We start from the raw sequence: 18,848 nt of genomic DNA, 5'->3' as shown, positions 1-18,848 counted from the left end.
TAAATTTCAATATTAATGATATTACTGGATTCCACGATAAAAGCCAAACGAGAAGTAGAGACAGCATTCAAATGAACAGGAGGGCAAACCCACCCAAACCATTTTGTCCCCAAAGAACTCTTCTTTATCTTCAACTCGACTGGCCTGCTGTGACCCCCGAAGCAACACAGCGTGTTCCCTTTTGAAACCGGCGTGGCCCTTTTCCTTCTTGAAGTCTTTTTTCTCTCTGCCCTTTTCCGTTGGTCCGAACAAAGAAACAAACATTTTCATGGCACAGATGCCACCGGCGCTGAGGCAGAAACGTGGGATAATGATGATAATGATGGCACAAGTTCTGTTTGCTCCTCTGACGGGAGGAAAATATCCACGGAGGAGGAGGAACAACAACAACAACACACACTTGCCATTAAACTGGTTGGTTAAGTCCATTAAGGGGTTAACAGCGTTCAGTCAGAGCTGGGCATCCACAAAAGCATCCGGGCTCTATTCAAGTGTGCGTGTGTGTGTGTGTGTGTCCAGCGGTTCAGTGAGGGCACAAATGTTGATGTTGTTTATGTTGACATGTTTGGAGAAGTGTTTTGCATGGATGCGTTGGCACGAAAAAGCCTCCGACAGGACATAAAACAACAACAACTATACTTCCAGTGATTTAGTCCACCGCTGACAGGACGACCGGCAAGAGGAGGGCGTGTGTGTATGTGTGTGCGTGTATATAGATATATATATATATATATTTATATAGGGGTGTAGGGAAGGGACGTTTCCTTACAAGAGGAGACAGCAATTGCTCTCTGTGGTTTTTTCTCTGTTTCGTTGACCTAAAAAGAAAGCAGAGACAACAACAAATGAGATTGGGGATAGCCGCAACAATTAAAAGGTCCCATAACATCGGAATCTTTTTTTTTTTCCTACCGTTTTATGCAAAACACGTCAAAATGAGTCTGTGACCTGGTTTAAGTTTGACATCTGTGCAGTTTGTTGATTGGATGCAGTAACCTTTGAACACCAACGCGCTGTGTTGATGAGAGTACCGCCACTAAGTTTATGGAGACCATAGCTGTGTCACAAACTGTGCATGCTGAGACAGTTGATGAATCTTTAGATAAATTCACCTGGAAAATCTCAAATGTCATGAATGCTGTCGTTCCGATTAAAACTAAGACAATCTTGGCGACCTAGAACACCGTGGAGGAGCATGGTAAAGAGAACGGAAGTGGAGAAATAGGCTAGACCTCCACAAAGTCAGCAACACTTTTATGAAATCATCAGTAAGAACCCGAACAATACTCACTCTCGTTTGCCGTGGTTGACAAGCTAACAACCCCCACGCCCCAATCAGATAGCTCCAAAACTCCTCACAGCAGATAAATGCAATACATTTCCTTGTTATTTTAGTGAAATAAAATACAATCCATCAGGTTAAACATCAGCACAAATCAGCAAAATGACACAATGATGCTACATCTGAAGACACCCAGGAAAAACTCTATTACCATGTGAGAATTTGATCAAGTGGACCAAAAGAACTGTGCAGCAATAGTTTCGAAAAAGTCAGATGGTACTGAGTCAAGACAGCTCGTTGATGGTTTCAGATCAACAAGCCGTCTTGACTCAACACCGTCTGACATTTTCAAAGCTGCTGCGAAGTCTGTGCTCGCTGATTTGCAGCAAATAATCAATTGCTCACTTCAGTCAGACGGGTTTCCTAAAACTCTTAAAGTAGCTGCCATTAAGCCGCTTCTAAAAAAAAAATAGAACGCTGGACGCTTCCACGTTAGCAAACTATCGAGCCATCTCAAATCTCGCTTTCATAGCAAAGATTGTCGAGAAAGTTATTTTTAATCAACTCAGCAATTTCGAGAAGTTAAATGGACTTTTTGACAAATTTCAAACCACGTTTCAGAACTCATTACAGTACAGAATCTTCTCTTATCAAAGTGCTGAAGGTTGAATACTGACTCGGGAAAGGTGTCAATTACGGTCTTGGATATCAATGCGGCTTTTGATACGGTAAATCATAATATAGTGCTGAACGGGTTAGAAACGTGGGTAGGACTAAACGGAACAGTCCTTGAATGGTCCAGGTCTTACCTGGAGGAAAGGAATTATTTCGTAACCATTGGTTACCTTGTGTATGAAATGCGCTATATAAATGAATTTTCTTTGCTGCGTCTTGTTCTAAGCTTTGCACCACCTGGCAAACTCAGACGAGTTGAGGAATAAATGGCTCCAGTTTATTAATCCTAATCATTTCACAACCAGAACTGTGCTGTGCTCGGGCCCGCTTCGCGGAGGATGACTTCGTAAACATAAGCTTTCACACACTGCTGCAGTGCATTTCCGGTTTTTGAGCGAGCGAGCAGCCGGGCGGCCGCCGCCCACCCCTGCGTACACACGTGCAGTATATTAAAGCGTACATGTGTTGCGGTTCATATCAATACTTAACTATATTTATAATTTATAAGGTAACGGTGGATTACATAGCCATTAATTGCAGTCAATGTCATCAAAATGTGTGCGAGCGATGAACAGTGCTTGCCGGTTACGTTGAAGAGATTGACTGGGAGGGCAGGACCAGCCTCTCGAAATATAATATACCACACACTGATCTATTTCTTGTGCTCACCATGAGAGTTGGGCTCCGGAAGCGTTTCCTTGCCGACCAGGTGCATGACGGTGGTTCGGCCTGGGGGCAACTTCAACGCTGTAATAAACAGCCTCTTGAAATATTAACGCTATGAGCGAATCAGTGGAGATTCCGATTGACTCACAAATCCCAATGACAATAAAAAAAAATCCTGACTCTGAAATGTTCACATTTGAATCAAAACGAGTCAAAGGATAAGATACTTTTTAATTTGTTTACAAGCGCTTCAATGCTGCGCACGGGCGCCACCATTTTGACTTAGTTCGCTTCTGAGGATGTACGCGTTGCAGCTTCACCAAGATCTCCATAAAGTTTGTTTTTAAAAACAGAAGCAATGTGCTGAAGGAAGAAGGCTTGCGTTTAGCATAGCCCTCCAATGAGCTGCATGGATAATATGGAAGCGCCACAACGGGAGCCACTGCTGGAGAAGGCTACCGCGGCATGTCGGCAGATTTAATGCGAGAAAGTTGATCCAACACAGCATGAAGCTCGAGCAGTTAGGTGGCCGGCAGGCCAAGGAGCAGCAGGCTGGCTGGAAAGGCGGCAGCCTGGTCCGGTTCGCGAGGATTTATGGCACTGCCGAGCGCAAGAGAGACCCGGGATTCTACCTGTGGCCAAGGTATGGCGAGGGACCCTGGTTAAAGTAAGCCATCTCAAACCAAAAAGAAAAACAAAGAAAAAGACATGGCAGCTAAAACGTGACAGTCATTCAAGGCTGAAGATCATGAATGTTAAACCTGTTTCATATTTACAAGGCAAATCTTTTTGCTTTTGAACAGTGGTGTATATAGTCTCTCTCCTCAAGTAATCTCCTTATTGTCGTCTCCGATGGGAGGAGATCAGGTTGAACTGAGGATAAGCGGACCCAGGAGAGTGCAAATAAGGAAATGAGATCAAGCCAAGAACAGCAGCGAGACGTTGGTTGACGACGCCGTGTAACATGGGAATTAAGTCCAGCCCAAAGTCATGGAGGCGCACCACACTCATCTATTTCGCGTGCTCACCGTGAGAGTTGGGCTCTGGAAGCGTCTCCCTGGCAACCAGGTGCATGACGGTAGTTCGGCCTGGAGGCAACTTCAGCGCTGTAATAAAAACACCATGCTTTTGTACTTTTTAGCGAAAGGTAAGCAGCAGGAAAAAAAAAACGAGGGACACGTTATTTTAGTTTGCATTCAAGAAAGCGAGCAAGTCTCACCTCCGAGGGTCACGTTGCCATGGAGGAAGCGTCCCTGGAAGATGAGGCGCAGTATGCTGGGGCTGCTCACCATCTCCTCCTCCCATCCTGGTTGGTAAATAGAAAGAGAGAAATATGGCGAGACCTTATTCATCCAGATGGGGAAATTCAGTGACCTTCCATTAGCTCACATATTCAGAAAAAGTGTGTAAAAACAGGCGGGTACAAAAAGTTTGGGATATTGGCTTTTAGGTGAACTTTCATGACAAACCTAAGATGCACTCTCACCTTTACAGGTGAATTTACCGTAATTTCTCATGTATAATATGTTCTTGAGTATAAAACACACGCCCAAAATCAAGAATGCCCCTCTACCTATGCGGTACAAGTACTCATCCAAAACGAATCACAAATCATAATTTTCGCATTCGAATGAAAATAAATCAAAGTACAGTGGGTACGGAAAGTATTCAGACCCCCTTACATTTTTCACTCTTTGTAATATTGCAGCCATTTGCTTAAATCATTTAAGTTCATTTTTCCCTCATTAAATGTACACACAGCACTCCATGTTGACAGGGGGAAAAAACTTAATTGTTGAAATTTTCGCATATTTATTAAAAAAGAAAAACTGAAATATCACACAGCCATAAATATTCAGACCCTTTGCTCAGTATTTAGCAGAAGCACCCTTTTGAGCTAAAACAGCCATGAGTCTTTTTGGGAATGATGCAACAATTTTTCACACCTGGATTTGGGGATCCTCTGCCATTCCTCCTTGCAGATCCTCTCCAGTTCTGTCAGGTTGGATGGTGAACGTTGGTGGACAGCCATTTTCAGGTCTCTCCAGAGATGCTCAATTGGGTTGAAGTGAGGGCTCTGGCTGGTCATTGAAGAACAGTCACGGAGTTGTTCTGAAGCCACTCCTTTGTTATTTTAGCTGTGTGCTTAGGGTCATTGTCTTGTTGGAAGGTGAACCTTCGGTCCAGTCTGAGGTCCTTGAGCACTCTGGAGAAGGTTTTCGTCCAGGATATCCCCGTACTTGGCCGCATTAATCTTTCCTTCGATTGGAACCAGTCTTCCTGTCCGTGCAGCTGAAAAACACACACCCCCAGCATGATGCTGCCACCACCATCCTTCACTGTTGGGACTGTATTGGACAGGTGATGAGCAGTGCCTGGCTTTCTCCACACATATCGCTTAGAAATAAGGCCAGAAAATTCTATCTTGGTGTCATCAGACCAGAGAATCTTATTTCTCACTATCTTGGAGTCCTTCAAGTGTTTTGTTGTTGTTGTTTTTTTTTAGTAAACTCCATACGGGCTTTCATGTGTCTTGCACTGAGGAGACGCTTCCGTCGGGCCACTCTGCCATGAAGCCTCGACTGGTGGAGGGCTGCAGTGATGGTTGACTTTCTAGAACTTTCTCCCATCTCCCGACTGCATCTCTTGAGAACAGCCACAGTGATCTTTGGATTCTTCTTCATCTCTCTCCCCCGATTGCTCAGTTTGGCCGGACGGCCAGCTTTAGGAAGGGTTATAGTCGTCCAAAATGGGCTTCCATTTAAGGATTATGGAGGCTACTGTGCTCTTAGGAACCTTAAGTGAAGCAGATTTTTTGTTGTAACCTTGGCCAGATCTGTGCCTTGCCACAATTCTGTCTCTGAGCTCTTCAGGCAGTTCCTTTGACCTCATGATTCTCAATTGCTCTGACATGCTCTGTGAGCGGTAAGGTCTTATAAAGACAGGTGCGTAGCTACTTTTGTTCTGTTAATATGGGGTGCTGTGTGTACATTAATGAGGGAAAAAATGAACAAATCATTCTAGCAAACGGCTGCAATATAACAAAGAGTGAAAAATTTAAGGGGGTCTGAATATTTCCGTACCCACTGTACGTATTTTCTTCTGACAAGAGGTGCAATGCTTTGTTTACTACCGCAGCCATTTTGACTTACTGCGCATATGCACAGTTGTAGCCGCAATTGTAGCCACCGATCACGTGGATTGTTGTGTCCCAAGATAATCTCTGCGGAACGAGGCATCAAGACCGTGAGGAGCTGCACTGATGTTCATATGAGACTGCGAGTGCGGCAGATGAATTGGATAAAGTTATGCAATATTCATGCAACACATCGTGGAAGATGATTGACGAGAGCTAGCCAGCTACCGCTAACCAGCAGCTAAACTAACCAACTGTCTTAGTCTAAAGCAGATTTTGCCATCCAGCGTGGATTTACAAATTTTACAGCAGCGAGACAGGCGTATAATACACCAAGGACATGATGCAGCGAGGGATCCCGGTTAAAGTAAGCTACAGATAGTTTACAAATATTTAAATTGTATTTTTCATTTGTTGGACAATGACATCAGTCCGAAATGTACAAACAAGTATATTATTATTGTAAGCTAACGAAATATCATGCACAATTTGAACATTAACACTGCTTAAATATAGGAAATGTTTGTTTAAAAAAGTACTTAAATAACAATACAATTAAAATGAATGGCAAATAAATGTTTGGAAATAAACAGTCCTAAAAATTTAAACACAAATGTATTGTGCTTAACTTAAATACAACTCAGCTGTACTTAATAAATGTTCTGTCCAGGATTATTTTTTCCTTTTAGTTGACTGTTACTATAACATTCAGAGTTTGAACATTTAATTCAGTAATTCTTTTGCATACCAGTAGTTGTACCACACTTAAGAATCACTGTCTTGGACATTACAACATGATGTCACATGTTCTTCTGGGTGGCAAAAGATGGCTTTCTCCCACAGCACGGCTAGTTTAAAACATTGAAAAAATATATATATATATGCTTCCATGTCAAATGACCAAGGCCGAGACATTTTAGCCTTCAGATTTTAGCCTTCTCTATTGCCATAGTTTGAATGTGAATGTCAGTTGGAAAAAATGCTAAATAAATTGCTTGGAATGGCGACGGAACACCAGGTGTAATTCACATTTCAACAGGTAACTTGATTCAAAAATAGATATGTTGAAAATTCAGACACAGTTAACATGACCTTTGAGGGACTGGCTAATTAATTAAGACGATCGGAATACATGGAACGCCTTAAACTTAGTCACGCTCGATGGAGGCTAACGGCTCGCACTCGCGCATTGTAATTGAGCCTGGCCTACCATTTATTTTCATGGTCAGCTGTAGTCAGTCACTCTTCTGCCACCCAGAAGCATCCTGGTGCTTATTGTTTAGACCACATGAAATGGTCTCTTGCAAATGTTGCTCACCCGTGGGCCAGTTTTCAAACACATGCTTGGCGATGTCTGTGGCTGAGTCGTTTGGCGAAAAGGTGAAGTCCTGCGTTTTCCCGCTGACCAGGATGAGGCGGAGATTCACCTGAGATGTCCAAAAAAAAAAAAAAACATCATCATCTTGATCATCACATCACGTCACATTATGTCCCTTGATTCCATTCCGCCCACTTCCTCTAACCTCGGGCAGCACGAGGGGCCACGTGGGCGGCTGTGAAGAGATGGGCATTCTGCTCTAATGAGATTTTGACCTGCAACCGATCTCCGCCCTTCTGACGCCGCGCCCAAATGAACGGTGTTGGCCGGACACCGCGAGAGAGAGAGGGGCGGGGCCAGAGGGACGGCCAGCTCCCGTGAGTCCGTCAATCTGTCCGTGCTGTTAGTCTAATGCAATAACCGCAGGTGTCCCAGACAGCTCTGGGCCATGTTATTAAATTTACATAGCAAATGCGTAGCAAAGAAGCGGGCAGGGGTGTGTGTGTGTGTGTGTGGGGGGTGACTGGGAGGGATTTTAACCACCACCACGCAACCTGCTGGAACAAAGAACCAAAAGTAGAAAGATGACTCCTGCTTCAAAGTGCTTTAAAACATGTAGCAGGAATTTCAAACGACTCCAGTGTAATATAAATCATATAAATGATACATTTGTTCATACAAGTGATAATTTCTTGTGACTGTCAGGAAGTATAGTCCATGAATTCAAGCAATATGTATAAATTAATAAAAGTTTGTTCTGAAACTGATTTGTGAACTGAGGTTCCACTAGGGACGTTTGACCTCAATAACACTGGAGCGATGGAAAGCTGCAAGCACACTCTTGGGAGCGTCATTTTCTGAGATGTTACAGATGAAACTAGTAACTGAATCATAATAAATTTATGCCTGTGCATTTTCTGCACTGTCAATTTGAAATGATGTCCTTTTTTAAATAAATGGCTGGAAATAAAGTTTTATCTGATTCATCGATTAATAATAAATAAATAAAAATTATTAAAAGAATCGTTAGTTGCAGCCAGTTTCATAATACAGTAAAGCCCACTATATTGCAGCATTTTAAGCCATCGTTTTTTTTTTGTTTTTTTGTTTTTTTAAACCTTATTCTTGCAAGTTTGAAGTTAGTTTTGCGCCTTCAGTGACCACAACATGCCAGGCAGCACCGAGCTCTACTGGAATATATGCAGTGTGTAATAAGAGCAAGAAGAAGCGGCAGAGAAGGCCACCTACTAAGCTGCAGTAATAATCGTTCCCACCATAGGTGGGTAGTAATGTGCTCCATAATGTAATGTTATAATATATAATAATATATAATATTATATATTATAAAATAATATATAATAGTAATGTTACATTTACTCAAGTAACATTTTCGATAAACCGTACTTGTCAGAGTACTTTAAATGCACTATACTTATTTTAGTTTTACTTGAGTCTCTATGTGAAGAAGGATCGACACTTTTACTCCGTTACAATGATCAACATGCCGTTCGCTACTTTTATTTATCCATTCATGCGTGTGGGCGTCTAGTTTTAGACTCCATCTTCGACTTCCGCATAGGGCGCCCATTGCGCCGATCCAACGGGATCACTAGTGCCATTTGACTCCAATTCACCAATCAGGTGACAAGGCAGTCACATGACTGCACACGCAGCCTTCACGAGCCAATCAAAATGACTCATCTTGGGGCAAAAAAAAAATAATGGCCACGCGAGTGTTTACAGACTAAAAAACAACAGTTTTGTCATGGAGATCCTCAATTGTGACTGCCCAAACTTGGACATTTCAGCCCACTTCTAGCTTGAGAAAACACCTCGCGGTAAGTTGCGGATGTTTCTATTGTTGTTTTGGCAGTGGATATGGCAAAATTAGCACTATCCCTATGGTGTCGCACACGCGCGCACAATCACTAGCTCTGGTCAGCAAACAGCTTCTTCATGAAGTCATTTCAGTGACTAAAGCAAATAATGTTTCTGTCGGGCCCAATGCATGTGTTGTTGGTTTTTGGGCACTTAAAAATTTAAATGGTGGAAGGTGTGTGTCGACCTCACATATACATATATATACACATATATATATATATATATATATATATATATATATATATATATATATATATATATATATATATATATATATATAATTTTTTTTTTTTATTTGATGTTCATGCTCTGATTTCAAAAAAAAATTACAATTTAAAAATAAATCAGTAGTTACTCACAAATTACTTTTTACTCGAGTAGTTTTTTCGTTGAGTACTTTCTTACTCAAGTAAATATTTGGATGACTACTATTTACTTTTACTTGAGTCCTATTATTATAAAGTAACAGTATAATATTTGGCTAATCTACCCACCTCTGGTTCCCACACATCAGCGAGAATGTATGCTCATGACTATTGCTGTACTGTTGTTGTATGTGTTGCTGCACCGTGCGTTAAGTAACAGTTTATTGCAGGTTTATAATTACCGTGACAACTAGGCAAACTTGTATTTGGCTGTCTACAGCGTTAAGCTAGCGGATATTATATGAAATTATATCCTTTGGTTGAACATTTTGGTATTTAAAGAAACAAAGTTAAATTCTCTTTTGTTGTGTCAGTTTTACACAGTGATGCCTCCCAAAATGACTTACATAATATAAAATATTAAATAATATTTAGAATGAAAAGTGAGGACTCTCAACTTCGTCTGTGAGTTGGTTGAACGCGCTGCACGGCTCACGTCATGTAGTCAGAAAAAAGGTTTTCAGGTTTCTTCGCATCAAAATTACTGTGGCGGGAGCAATGGCGTGTGGGTGTGTGTCACTCACTTTCACGTTTACGCGCGCGCACACACACACACACACACACACAGTTGCTTTGATGGGCCACAATCGGCAGTGTACTGAGAATGGTATGCTTGTTTATGTAATTTTTACTTTTTCCTCCCACTTTACACAGTGTCAGCGAGTCTTTTCATTTCCTCAAAGTGGTGTTATACAATTCAGTAGTTTCCCATTTCTTTACATTAAGAGAGTGAGAACAGGCGCTAAGCATTACTTAAAATAAGTGGGCCTTAAGAAATTTAAATGTATTCAAAGCATGTGTGAGGGGTAAAACTATTTAAACATTTAAAAAATCTGTATGGGTTCTCTATATCGCATATTTTCACTTACAGTGGTTAAACCCTGAATGGGTGTTTACTCTAATTCCATTTCCTTTATTTTCAATGCGGAAAAATGCTTGAAAATACGAACAAATGTGTTTCAAAGACTTTTCTGTGGCTATAAGACAAATAAATCACACTTCCAGGCGATTTGTTGTGCAAATACAAAAAATGATAAAAGCCCTTTAATATAGTCTATAATTTCTACTGCTATGCAAGCGTCAAGCAAGACGAGAGGCAAGAACAAAGAGACTTAACCACGAGGTGTGACGTCAAGGGAGGACAATCCCGCGCTCTGATCTGTTTACAAACATGATGCTCCCCCCGGTAGCCCCTTCCCCCCTTCTGAACCGAATAACCTCAAAGTGGGGTTACATACCCATGTCATATTAACAAGCTTCCACTCCCCATCCCTTTCACCCCCCCCCCATCAAAATGAAAACAACCTCTAATCTGCCCCATTTGCCGTGGCAACATCTTGCATCGCCATCGTCCTTGAGGTTCTCCAATCCAAAGGCCCACATCAAATCCTTCAAACGCTGTTAGAAATGACTTTTTCTTGTTTTGATCATGACGATGAGGGGCTACTGGGGCTCTCAAAGGCTTAGTCACGCCTTGATAGCCTTACATTTTTCCTAAAAATCACCAGCAACCCAGCTAATGCCCCAGGGAACACATTTATACAGCTCTGCTTATGGATTGCACAAGGCGCACTACATCATTAAGGATTAATGCACCTTTTACGAGAAATTCAAGTGCTTTCAGTGTTCCAGAAACAACCAATCTTCTTGTTTATTATATTTTAATGTCTTAATATGAAAGCAATTATGGAAAAACAAAAGAAGCCACCAAGTCTTTTTACACAAACCTGTTTTTCATAAAATTTTTGACTGTAGCTCACATTTACTTGACGCTCCCAAATTGAAATAATTTAGTTAAAGAGCCCTTCAACACCATAAAAAAATAAAAAACATTCAAGCACAGCGTCACTTTGACAAAAAGAGCAAAACAAATGAACAGTTCATTTTAAATTATTTTTAATGAGTTTTTTTTTTTATCTTTATAATATGCAATGACTTTATTTAGTATTGAGTATTAGTTGTACCAAAACTATTACTGGGTAAAGAGACGTATTTTTCATGAATGTATCCTGGACTTTGGCCTGTGGAAAAACAAAAATAATATCTGTATTTCAATACTAATTTTGATTGTAAGATTGTTGACTTGATGCTCCCTCATTTTAATAATTTAGTTAAAGTCCTTGAACACTATAAAGGGAAAAAAAAAACAATTGAAGCATGAACTCACCTTGACAAAAAGGTCAAAACAAATCAACAGTTAATTTTTTTAATATGTTTTTATTTCACAACCCAAGCTTTATTCAATGATCAAAATTTTACTGTATCGTGGACATGTGTCTAATATTTGTTTTCAATGCTAACCTTGATTGTAAGATAATTTACTTGATGTTGCCTGTTTTTTAAAATGTATTATTTAGTTATACATTTAAAATTCAAGCATGCCTGTGAAAAATGTAATGCAACGCCTTAATATACTTTGCGTGCATGTGGAAAAATCGCTAACAAAAGGATGTTTTTATATACCATTTTTGATAAGATAATTTACTTGAGCTTCCTTATTTATAATATATTTGAATAATCAGCCATAAATTACAAATTCAAGCAACCCTGTGAAAACCTTTTCTAAAACTAAAATGCAACCTTACCTTCTTAAATAGATGGGGTGACAAAATCATATCGTATCAGATTCTGTACACTTTTTCTTGATTTGTGTTTAGTCGAGTAAATAAAAATTAGTCATAATACACACATCAAAGATTTTTGTGCACATTACCATCGAGGTGTTGCTAGTCCTCATTTGAGAAAGCTACTAAACTGCATTTCACTTACAAATTATGTTTGACAATGTTTACAGCAAATAAAGGATTGGAGCTTCATTTGACCTTTAGAATACTGTTGTGTGTATGAGACAAGCTGACCTTACTTATTTTGTCAATGCTACACCTGATAAAATATTGCTATTTAAAGGAATGCTCGCCATGAGAAAAATACCTGTCAAATTACAACTTGGTATCTTTTACATCGACTTGTGCATGTTGCAAACTGGGAACGAGGGGCACGGCGGTCAAGACTTAGCGCCGGCCGGGGTACAATCAATGGGCGTCTCAACCTTAAAAGGAAAGTAGGGCAACGTTTTAACTGAGATTAGACAGATGGCATTTACGGGGGCAGCAGTCACTGTCTCAGCCAAGTGTTTGTGGACATTGGTGAATCCATTACCCCGGACCCACACCCACCCACCTACCTACATAAGCCAAAAACGGCTTCAAATTGAGGAGATAACCATGTAATATACTGTACTTCTGAAGTGACACCAAGTGGAAGGAAAATATATTCTGTCACCGAGTCCCAGTCATCTCTTTCTCAAAACCTGCCATAAAGAGAGAGGTTGGCGACAAGCACAGCCAATTTAGGGAAAGTTGAAGACAGATTTTGTTGTTGTTGTTGAGCACACGGGGAACCTGACGTGTCTTGTATGCACAGAGAAAGTTGTGGTGCTCAAGAAATATGGCATCAGATATCATTATTACTAGGCTTTACACGATCAGGATTTTTGGGGCCGATCAGTGAGTTTAGAAAACCGATAACTGATCCGATCGCATGATAGCGGAATGTGTCTATTTAAATGAACTGTATATTTACTGTATATACTTGTGTACTTAATTGCTCCAAAAATTATTACAATAAATAATGTAGATTTGTTCCTCTATTTATGTCAGTGAGGCATAGTGACAGACAGAACAAATCAACGGTCTTCTATTAGATGACAGGAAGTACATACAGTAATTAATGTATCCACATTTTGTGACATTTTTGTTTGTTGGTGTGCCGTGAGATTTTTCAATTGTAAAATATGTTCCTTGGCTCCATAAGGTTTGAAATCCCTGCTCTAGTCAGATCGTGTATTCTAATCAGTCAGGTCAAACCAACATTACATGACAGAAATAATGGGTGCTAACTTACTGTAATTAAATTATTTTTAATTAAATTACTTCACCCACACCGAAACTTTAGAGCATGAGTCGAAAGAAAGGCGGCATGTTTACGTCCAACCGTTCGTGTTAGCGGTAGCTTGCTAGGCTACATAACGTTTTGTTGCCTGCTTGCGAGCCGTATCGTATTAAAAGTATGTGAACATACCTCAACCAAGCCTTAAACCAACGTCCTCTCCTGTCCTGAGCACCGGTGACCACCAACACACGTTTTTCCCCATTTTGTTTTTATAATACAGTCGGCGCGCTCAACTCTTGTTGTCGTCGCCACGGTAACGAGTGTATCCGGTCACATCTGAGTTGACAAGATAAAGTCCAATGATCGTAAAAAATCGGGATGTGGCGGTATCGGAATACAAGATTTTATTGCAGTAGTCTGACATAGTGCAATCCTGAAAGAGCAAATTTGTCTTGGAGTCTGATCCGGCATTACATGTTGTCTGTCTCAGAAGTGTTGTCTATTCCACAGCGCCGACATGTTTTTTTTTTTGTTTTTTAAATAACTTTATTGGCCGTCAGATATTTACAGGTCTACGTCAAATGTCGGAATAAATGTCTTTTGTGGAGCCGATCAATGACGTCATTGATCGGCTCTGCGAATTATGACATTAAAGCCAATCAGCCAAACAGCATAAAATGTTAATTATCAGCCGATAAAATCGGCGTAAAGTCTATTACTCAACTTGACATGCTGAGGGTTATGCAAAATTCCAAACTTGTTCTGAACCGCTAATAATAAAGATTGAGAAGATTGGATTAGTTGCACTTTAATATTTGAAAACCTTTTTTGTGGAAAACTTGATATGACCCAGACTCGATCTCCAGCGGCCCCCGGATAAATTGAGACCTCTGCTGTAGACCATATACAGATGTCTACTCAAAAAAGTATGTCAATCGGGCCACATTGTAGTTATGGCTTTCCTTGGAGGGCCGTTATGACTGTGAACCCATATAAATGAATTATTACTTCAAATACACAATAAATTGATGGATAACTCGTTTTGAAATCGGAAGCCACATAAAATTATGTGGCAGGGCGCAGCTGGGCCACGGGTTTGACACCTGTGACGTACAATTACCCTAGAAACGACTTTGCAACAAGTTATTCATCCATGTCTGAACGCAATCGGTCCTGCCTCACTCACACTCAGTGTCCAGTCATATTTTACAAACAACAGTAACACTTCAAGCTTATTCATTCATTTCCTCAAAAAGAGTTAACCTTTGCCTACTTTTAAGCTGTTTATTGACGCTGCAGGTGAAGTTGACCGTAAAACTAAACACAAATTTCATTACATATTTTAATACAACCGATACAGTACCCATACAGTACTTCATTTTAATACATCTCCAGCTTAATGCTAGCATAATGCAAAACCCTATTGACCGGCTAGCACAGTTTACCATTTGACCCCACAGGAGGGATTTACCTGCAAATAAAGAATATTCACACACAAACACTGTATTAACAAATATAGACAGTTAATATAACAATACGCACAGATACATATTCTTCCTACTCTGTGAAAAACAAGTTATTTTAATTGCAGTTAAAATTAGATTTTCTTCTGGTCTGAGGCCTTCTGATGATGTTGCGTTATCTACATGCGTGCACCACACTGCCCCTTAGAGGCCAAGGCACACACAGCAGGAATAGTTCACTCTCCCAAATACAAGGCACATACACGATGACGGACTAATAATGGGGCGACGCTGCGGGTTACTGACGTAATAATCGTGCGACACAACTAATCGATAATGAAATTTGTTGCCAATGCTTTTTAATTATCGATTCCATCGATGCGTTGTTCCTGCCCTACAAAACGGACACCTAAAATCGCAACCCCTATTGTCTTTGTATGAAGACATTTACCAGAAAGTGGTCAATTTTCACCAGTTTTAAAAATTATACTTATACCACTGGAATCGGAACGATCTGAATTTAAATCTGCCTGACAATGTCTCGAAAATCAATCTTGAAAATTTTACGCACATACGTATATGACGCTTCAGTTTTGAAAACTGGTGCTTCGTTGGATAATGTCAATCCACACGCCACACATTGGGTTTTCGTCTCTGCCTTGTTAGCCGAATCACTGGTCTATTGGGTGTATTATAATCATTATACAGAAAAAACGTGTTCATATTTGTGTTTTCCCCACATTCATTTTAATAGTTGAAACTATAACTATCCCACAATATATGACTTCAAAACACTTCAATATCCTTTCAAACTTCTTTTACAGCTTTGCCCGTTAAAAGGAAATGGCTTACAGACAACTTGATTTAGAGGGACAAATAAATAAACCACCAAAAGTGCAAGGACGATTCGCAACCTGTAAAATTCGCCACCACACGGCCAAAAACATATAAATGGGGCGAAGACTCTTCATGACTTCTGCTTATAGCACAGGCTAAACTTGGCTTTTTGTGGCATCTGTCTATCTATCCATCTATCCATGAATTTGTGTTACACTGATGATAACATTTCAACCAAGTGACTAACGTTGCTGATTCACTTTGGCTAACTTGTCGACAAACACCGCCGAAAGCTGTCATGAGCCTCCGCTATGTTAGCCAGGCAAAAAAACCGCACTGAAACAGCGGTCAAGTAGGGGGGCTGCAAAATATCATCGGATTTGAGACCCTTGCTCTTCAGTTTTTCCTTTATTGTGTATTATTCTGAAAGCCCAGGTCCCGTTTAAACAACACCAAATATCAGTTTTTTGTGCACTTAAAAATAAATAAATAAATACAAAGATTTGGCAGAAATTGTAGGCTTCATTTGTATGTTTTTGCATGTTGTTCCATGGCCTATTGTAAAGATATTTAACGTCAACATTTAATTTTATTATTATTATTTTTACAATTCATAACATGCAAAGAAAATTACATAATTTCAACAACAATAATTCATAAGAGCTCTTGGATGTTCATGCACCAATCCTGTTTGTGCATGATTGTGCACAGCCAATTTGAAATGTCCTCTTTTTAAATAAAGGGATGGAAATTGTTTTTTGTTTTTTTAAATCTGATTCATCGGAAAAATAATTGACCAATTAATTGATTATGAAAACCATCTTTAGTTGCAGCCTTGCTGTTTTGGCTAGATCCCTGTTTCAAGCTTTCATACCTTTGTTCATCTTTATCCTATTTTGAAAAGGTTGGTATCGGCGTGCTAAATACAGAAAGAGAAAACTATAATAATGATGAACTGATGCCACTTAAAATAATGACAGAAAGCCAAAGGCCCAGGTCAAGATAATGGTCAAGAGCTAAACAGAGTTTGCAGATGGCAGTCAGTTGAAGTGTGGTTTAATTTGGCACTCAATCCTGCACAGAAAAAAAAACTAATGAAGATTCGAGAATGAACAAAAACCCTCCATAAGTCGTTAAAGTACATAGTAAAGAATAAACACAGCATGTGTACGTCATAAATAGTTGTAGACAGAAGGTCGCAGGACTGCTTGATGCTGCAGTAGCTACAATTTTTCTCAGTTATGTATAACATGCTTAGTCAGGTTGTCGTTGAGTAATGTAGCAAAACATAAAGGCAAGCCTGTGAGGTAATGCCAGCTTTATATTCCGGTATGTGTTTCAGCGTCAAAACGGAACGTCTGTGCCATTCCTCCAACCACCAGAAAAGGCAACTTATTAGCCAGTCTCAACGACCACGTTAACTCCATCTGAATTTGCACAAAGCCTATTTTTTGCATCAACTTACCTGTTGAAATGAAAATTACGGTTGACGTGTCCTCTACCTCTGAATGAAGCAATTGCTTTTTGACTGACACTTCACACTACTAAAGGTCAACTCACCATCCTTGATGTCCCAATGGCTCTGCCTTGAGTCAAATGACAGAATGGTTTGTTTACGAGTGATGCAATCGGAGAACGCTTCTTCTTTTCGCAAGGGCTGACGTCACGGCGAAACGGTCGCTATGCATGGGACGTTGAAGTACGCACAAGGGCAAGCACAATACAACACGAGATTGGACAGCCGGACTCACCATGTCGAGGTCCCGGTGGGTGCTCATGGCTCGGCGAGGAGACGAGGCAGTGTAGCCGGAGCGGAGAGGGGGCAGGACGGTTGTGCTTCAGCTGCAGCAGACGGGGCCAGAGCCCTGGCGCAAACAACACGACGACGTGAGCTTTCACAAGCGCCGCAACTGTGTGCACGGCAGCGTCGTAATATCAAGCATTTGCTCTCCTTATATATGACATAAATACGTCAGGGTGCTGCGAACAGCCCCACCATCTTAGCAGCTAGCTACATTAGCTTACGACTGACTAACCTGCCGCCGCTGGCTATTGGGAAGCTAAGTGGCTAAGAAGCTCAAAATGCAACGCCGTCTTTTTGGCTTGCGTCGAGCTCACCTGCATTTGACGACGACGGCGAAAGTGCGCATTCAGTAGCGTGGGAAAATCATCGAGTGGCGCTTTGCTTACGGGGGAGGAAAGATCGAATGCGGATGGATAAGGCTGAGTGTGGATCTCGTCGGCTAATGGACGGGAAGACGCCGGATGTCAGCTGATTGTACACACAACACAAAACCGTCGCAAGGCACGCCGGGAAATGAAGTTCAAACACGGCAACTGTTACTTCTGCGTCAAAATTGACACCGCTATTTATTTATGTACTTATTTATTTATTTATTTACTTACTTCTCCAACTCAGGCAACTGAGAACAGATTTCCTTTTCCAATGGCCACCTATAATAATAATGATAATAATAAAACCATAAATAACCAGACCAAATATTCTTCTCCAATCAAAATAACCCATCGTTCCCGAATTTATGTATCATTTATCAGGGGTGGCAAAAGTACTCACAATCACTTTGACAACAACAATGGTATATTTTCTAATATTTCTGACCTTATTTATTCTTTAATTTTTTTTTAAAAAAAGTAAAAGTATTACAACTACTATGACAAGCATGGTTTACCCAAAATGTTACTTTAGTAACAAACACCAACACATTATCATCAAATCAAATATTTATAGAATACTTGTATATCTAGAGGGGTCAGAAGTCCCCACACAGTGTAGAAGTACACATAGTACAGATACTAAAAATAAGTACTGTACAACAGTAAAAAGTATAAATGATGAAATTTTTTTTTAAACCGTCAATGATATATGATGCAAATGTCATTAACTTAGCACAATAAAAAATTATCAAACTTAGCTGAAAAAAAAGTACACCTTACCTGAATGTTTTTTTTTTTTTCGGATGAAACCATTTTTACCATTAGAAGCTAAAAGTCTCGACCAGGCTTGACGTTCCCTCTCCCTACTTATGTCATGTCGCCATCGTCGGAAGATGCAAAAAGTAACAAGCCTATGTTGACAAAGTATAACGTAGAAAAGATATATGTTTTCAAATATAGTTAAAGTTAAAAGGCATCAGAAAAAAATACACACTCAAGTAAAGTACAGATACCTGAAAAATCAACTTCAATACAATCACGAAGTACTTGTACTTCCCACCACTGGCATTTAGGATTGCACTGTTGCTGTCGCACTTAT

The 18,848-nt window shown here is 40.2% G+C and overlaps 1 protein-coding gene across 2 annotated transcripts in view; it reads right to left on the bottom strand.

Moving 5' to 3' along the window:
• ubl3b (ubiquitin-like 3b) overlaps positions 1 to 17,854 on the bottom strand; it is an 18,379-nt gene extending 525 nt beyond the window's left edge. The window contains exons 1-6 of one of the 2 annotated variants that reach the window (XM_061686418.1): positions 17,693 to 17,854; positions 17,326 to 17,439; positions 7,078 to 7,186; positions 3,843 to 3,929; positions 3,652 to 3,729; positions 1 to 818 (exon numbers count right to left, since the gene is read on the bottom strand). The exon at positions 1 to 818 is cut by the window's left edge and continues 525 nt beyond it. In XM_061686418.1, the coding sequence (XP_061542402.1) occupies positions 766 to 818; positions 3,652 to 3,729; positions 3,843 to 3,929; positions 7,078 to 7,186; positions 17,326 to 17,352 (354 nt within the window). In that variant the 5' untranslated portion in view covers positions 17,353 to 17,439; positions 17,693 to 17,854 and the 3' untranslated portion in view covers positions 1 to 765. The remainder of the gene's footprint in view (positions 819 to 3,651; positions 3,730 to 3,842; positions 3,930 to 7,077; positions 7,187 to 17,325; positions 17,440 to 17,692) is intronic. The other variant, XM_061686420.1, reaches the window with a different exon arrangement.
• Positions 17,855 to 18,848: the final 994 nt, after the last annotated feature.

The sequence above is a fragment of the Phycodurus eques genome, chromosome 9 (assembly GCF_024500275.1).
Source record: "Phycodurus eques isolate BA_2022a chromosome 9, UOR_Pequ_1.1, whole genome shotgun sequence".
In the NCBI taxonomy this organism is placed as follows: Eukaryota; Metazoa; Chordata; class Actinopteri; order Syngnathiformes; family Syngnathidae; genus Phycodurus; species Phycodurus eques.
This window is presented reverse-complemented; position numbering and strand designations above follow the sequence as displayed.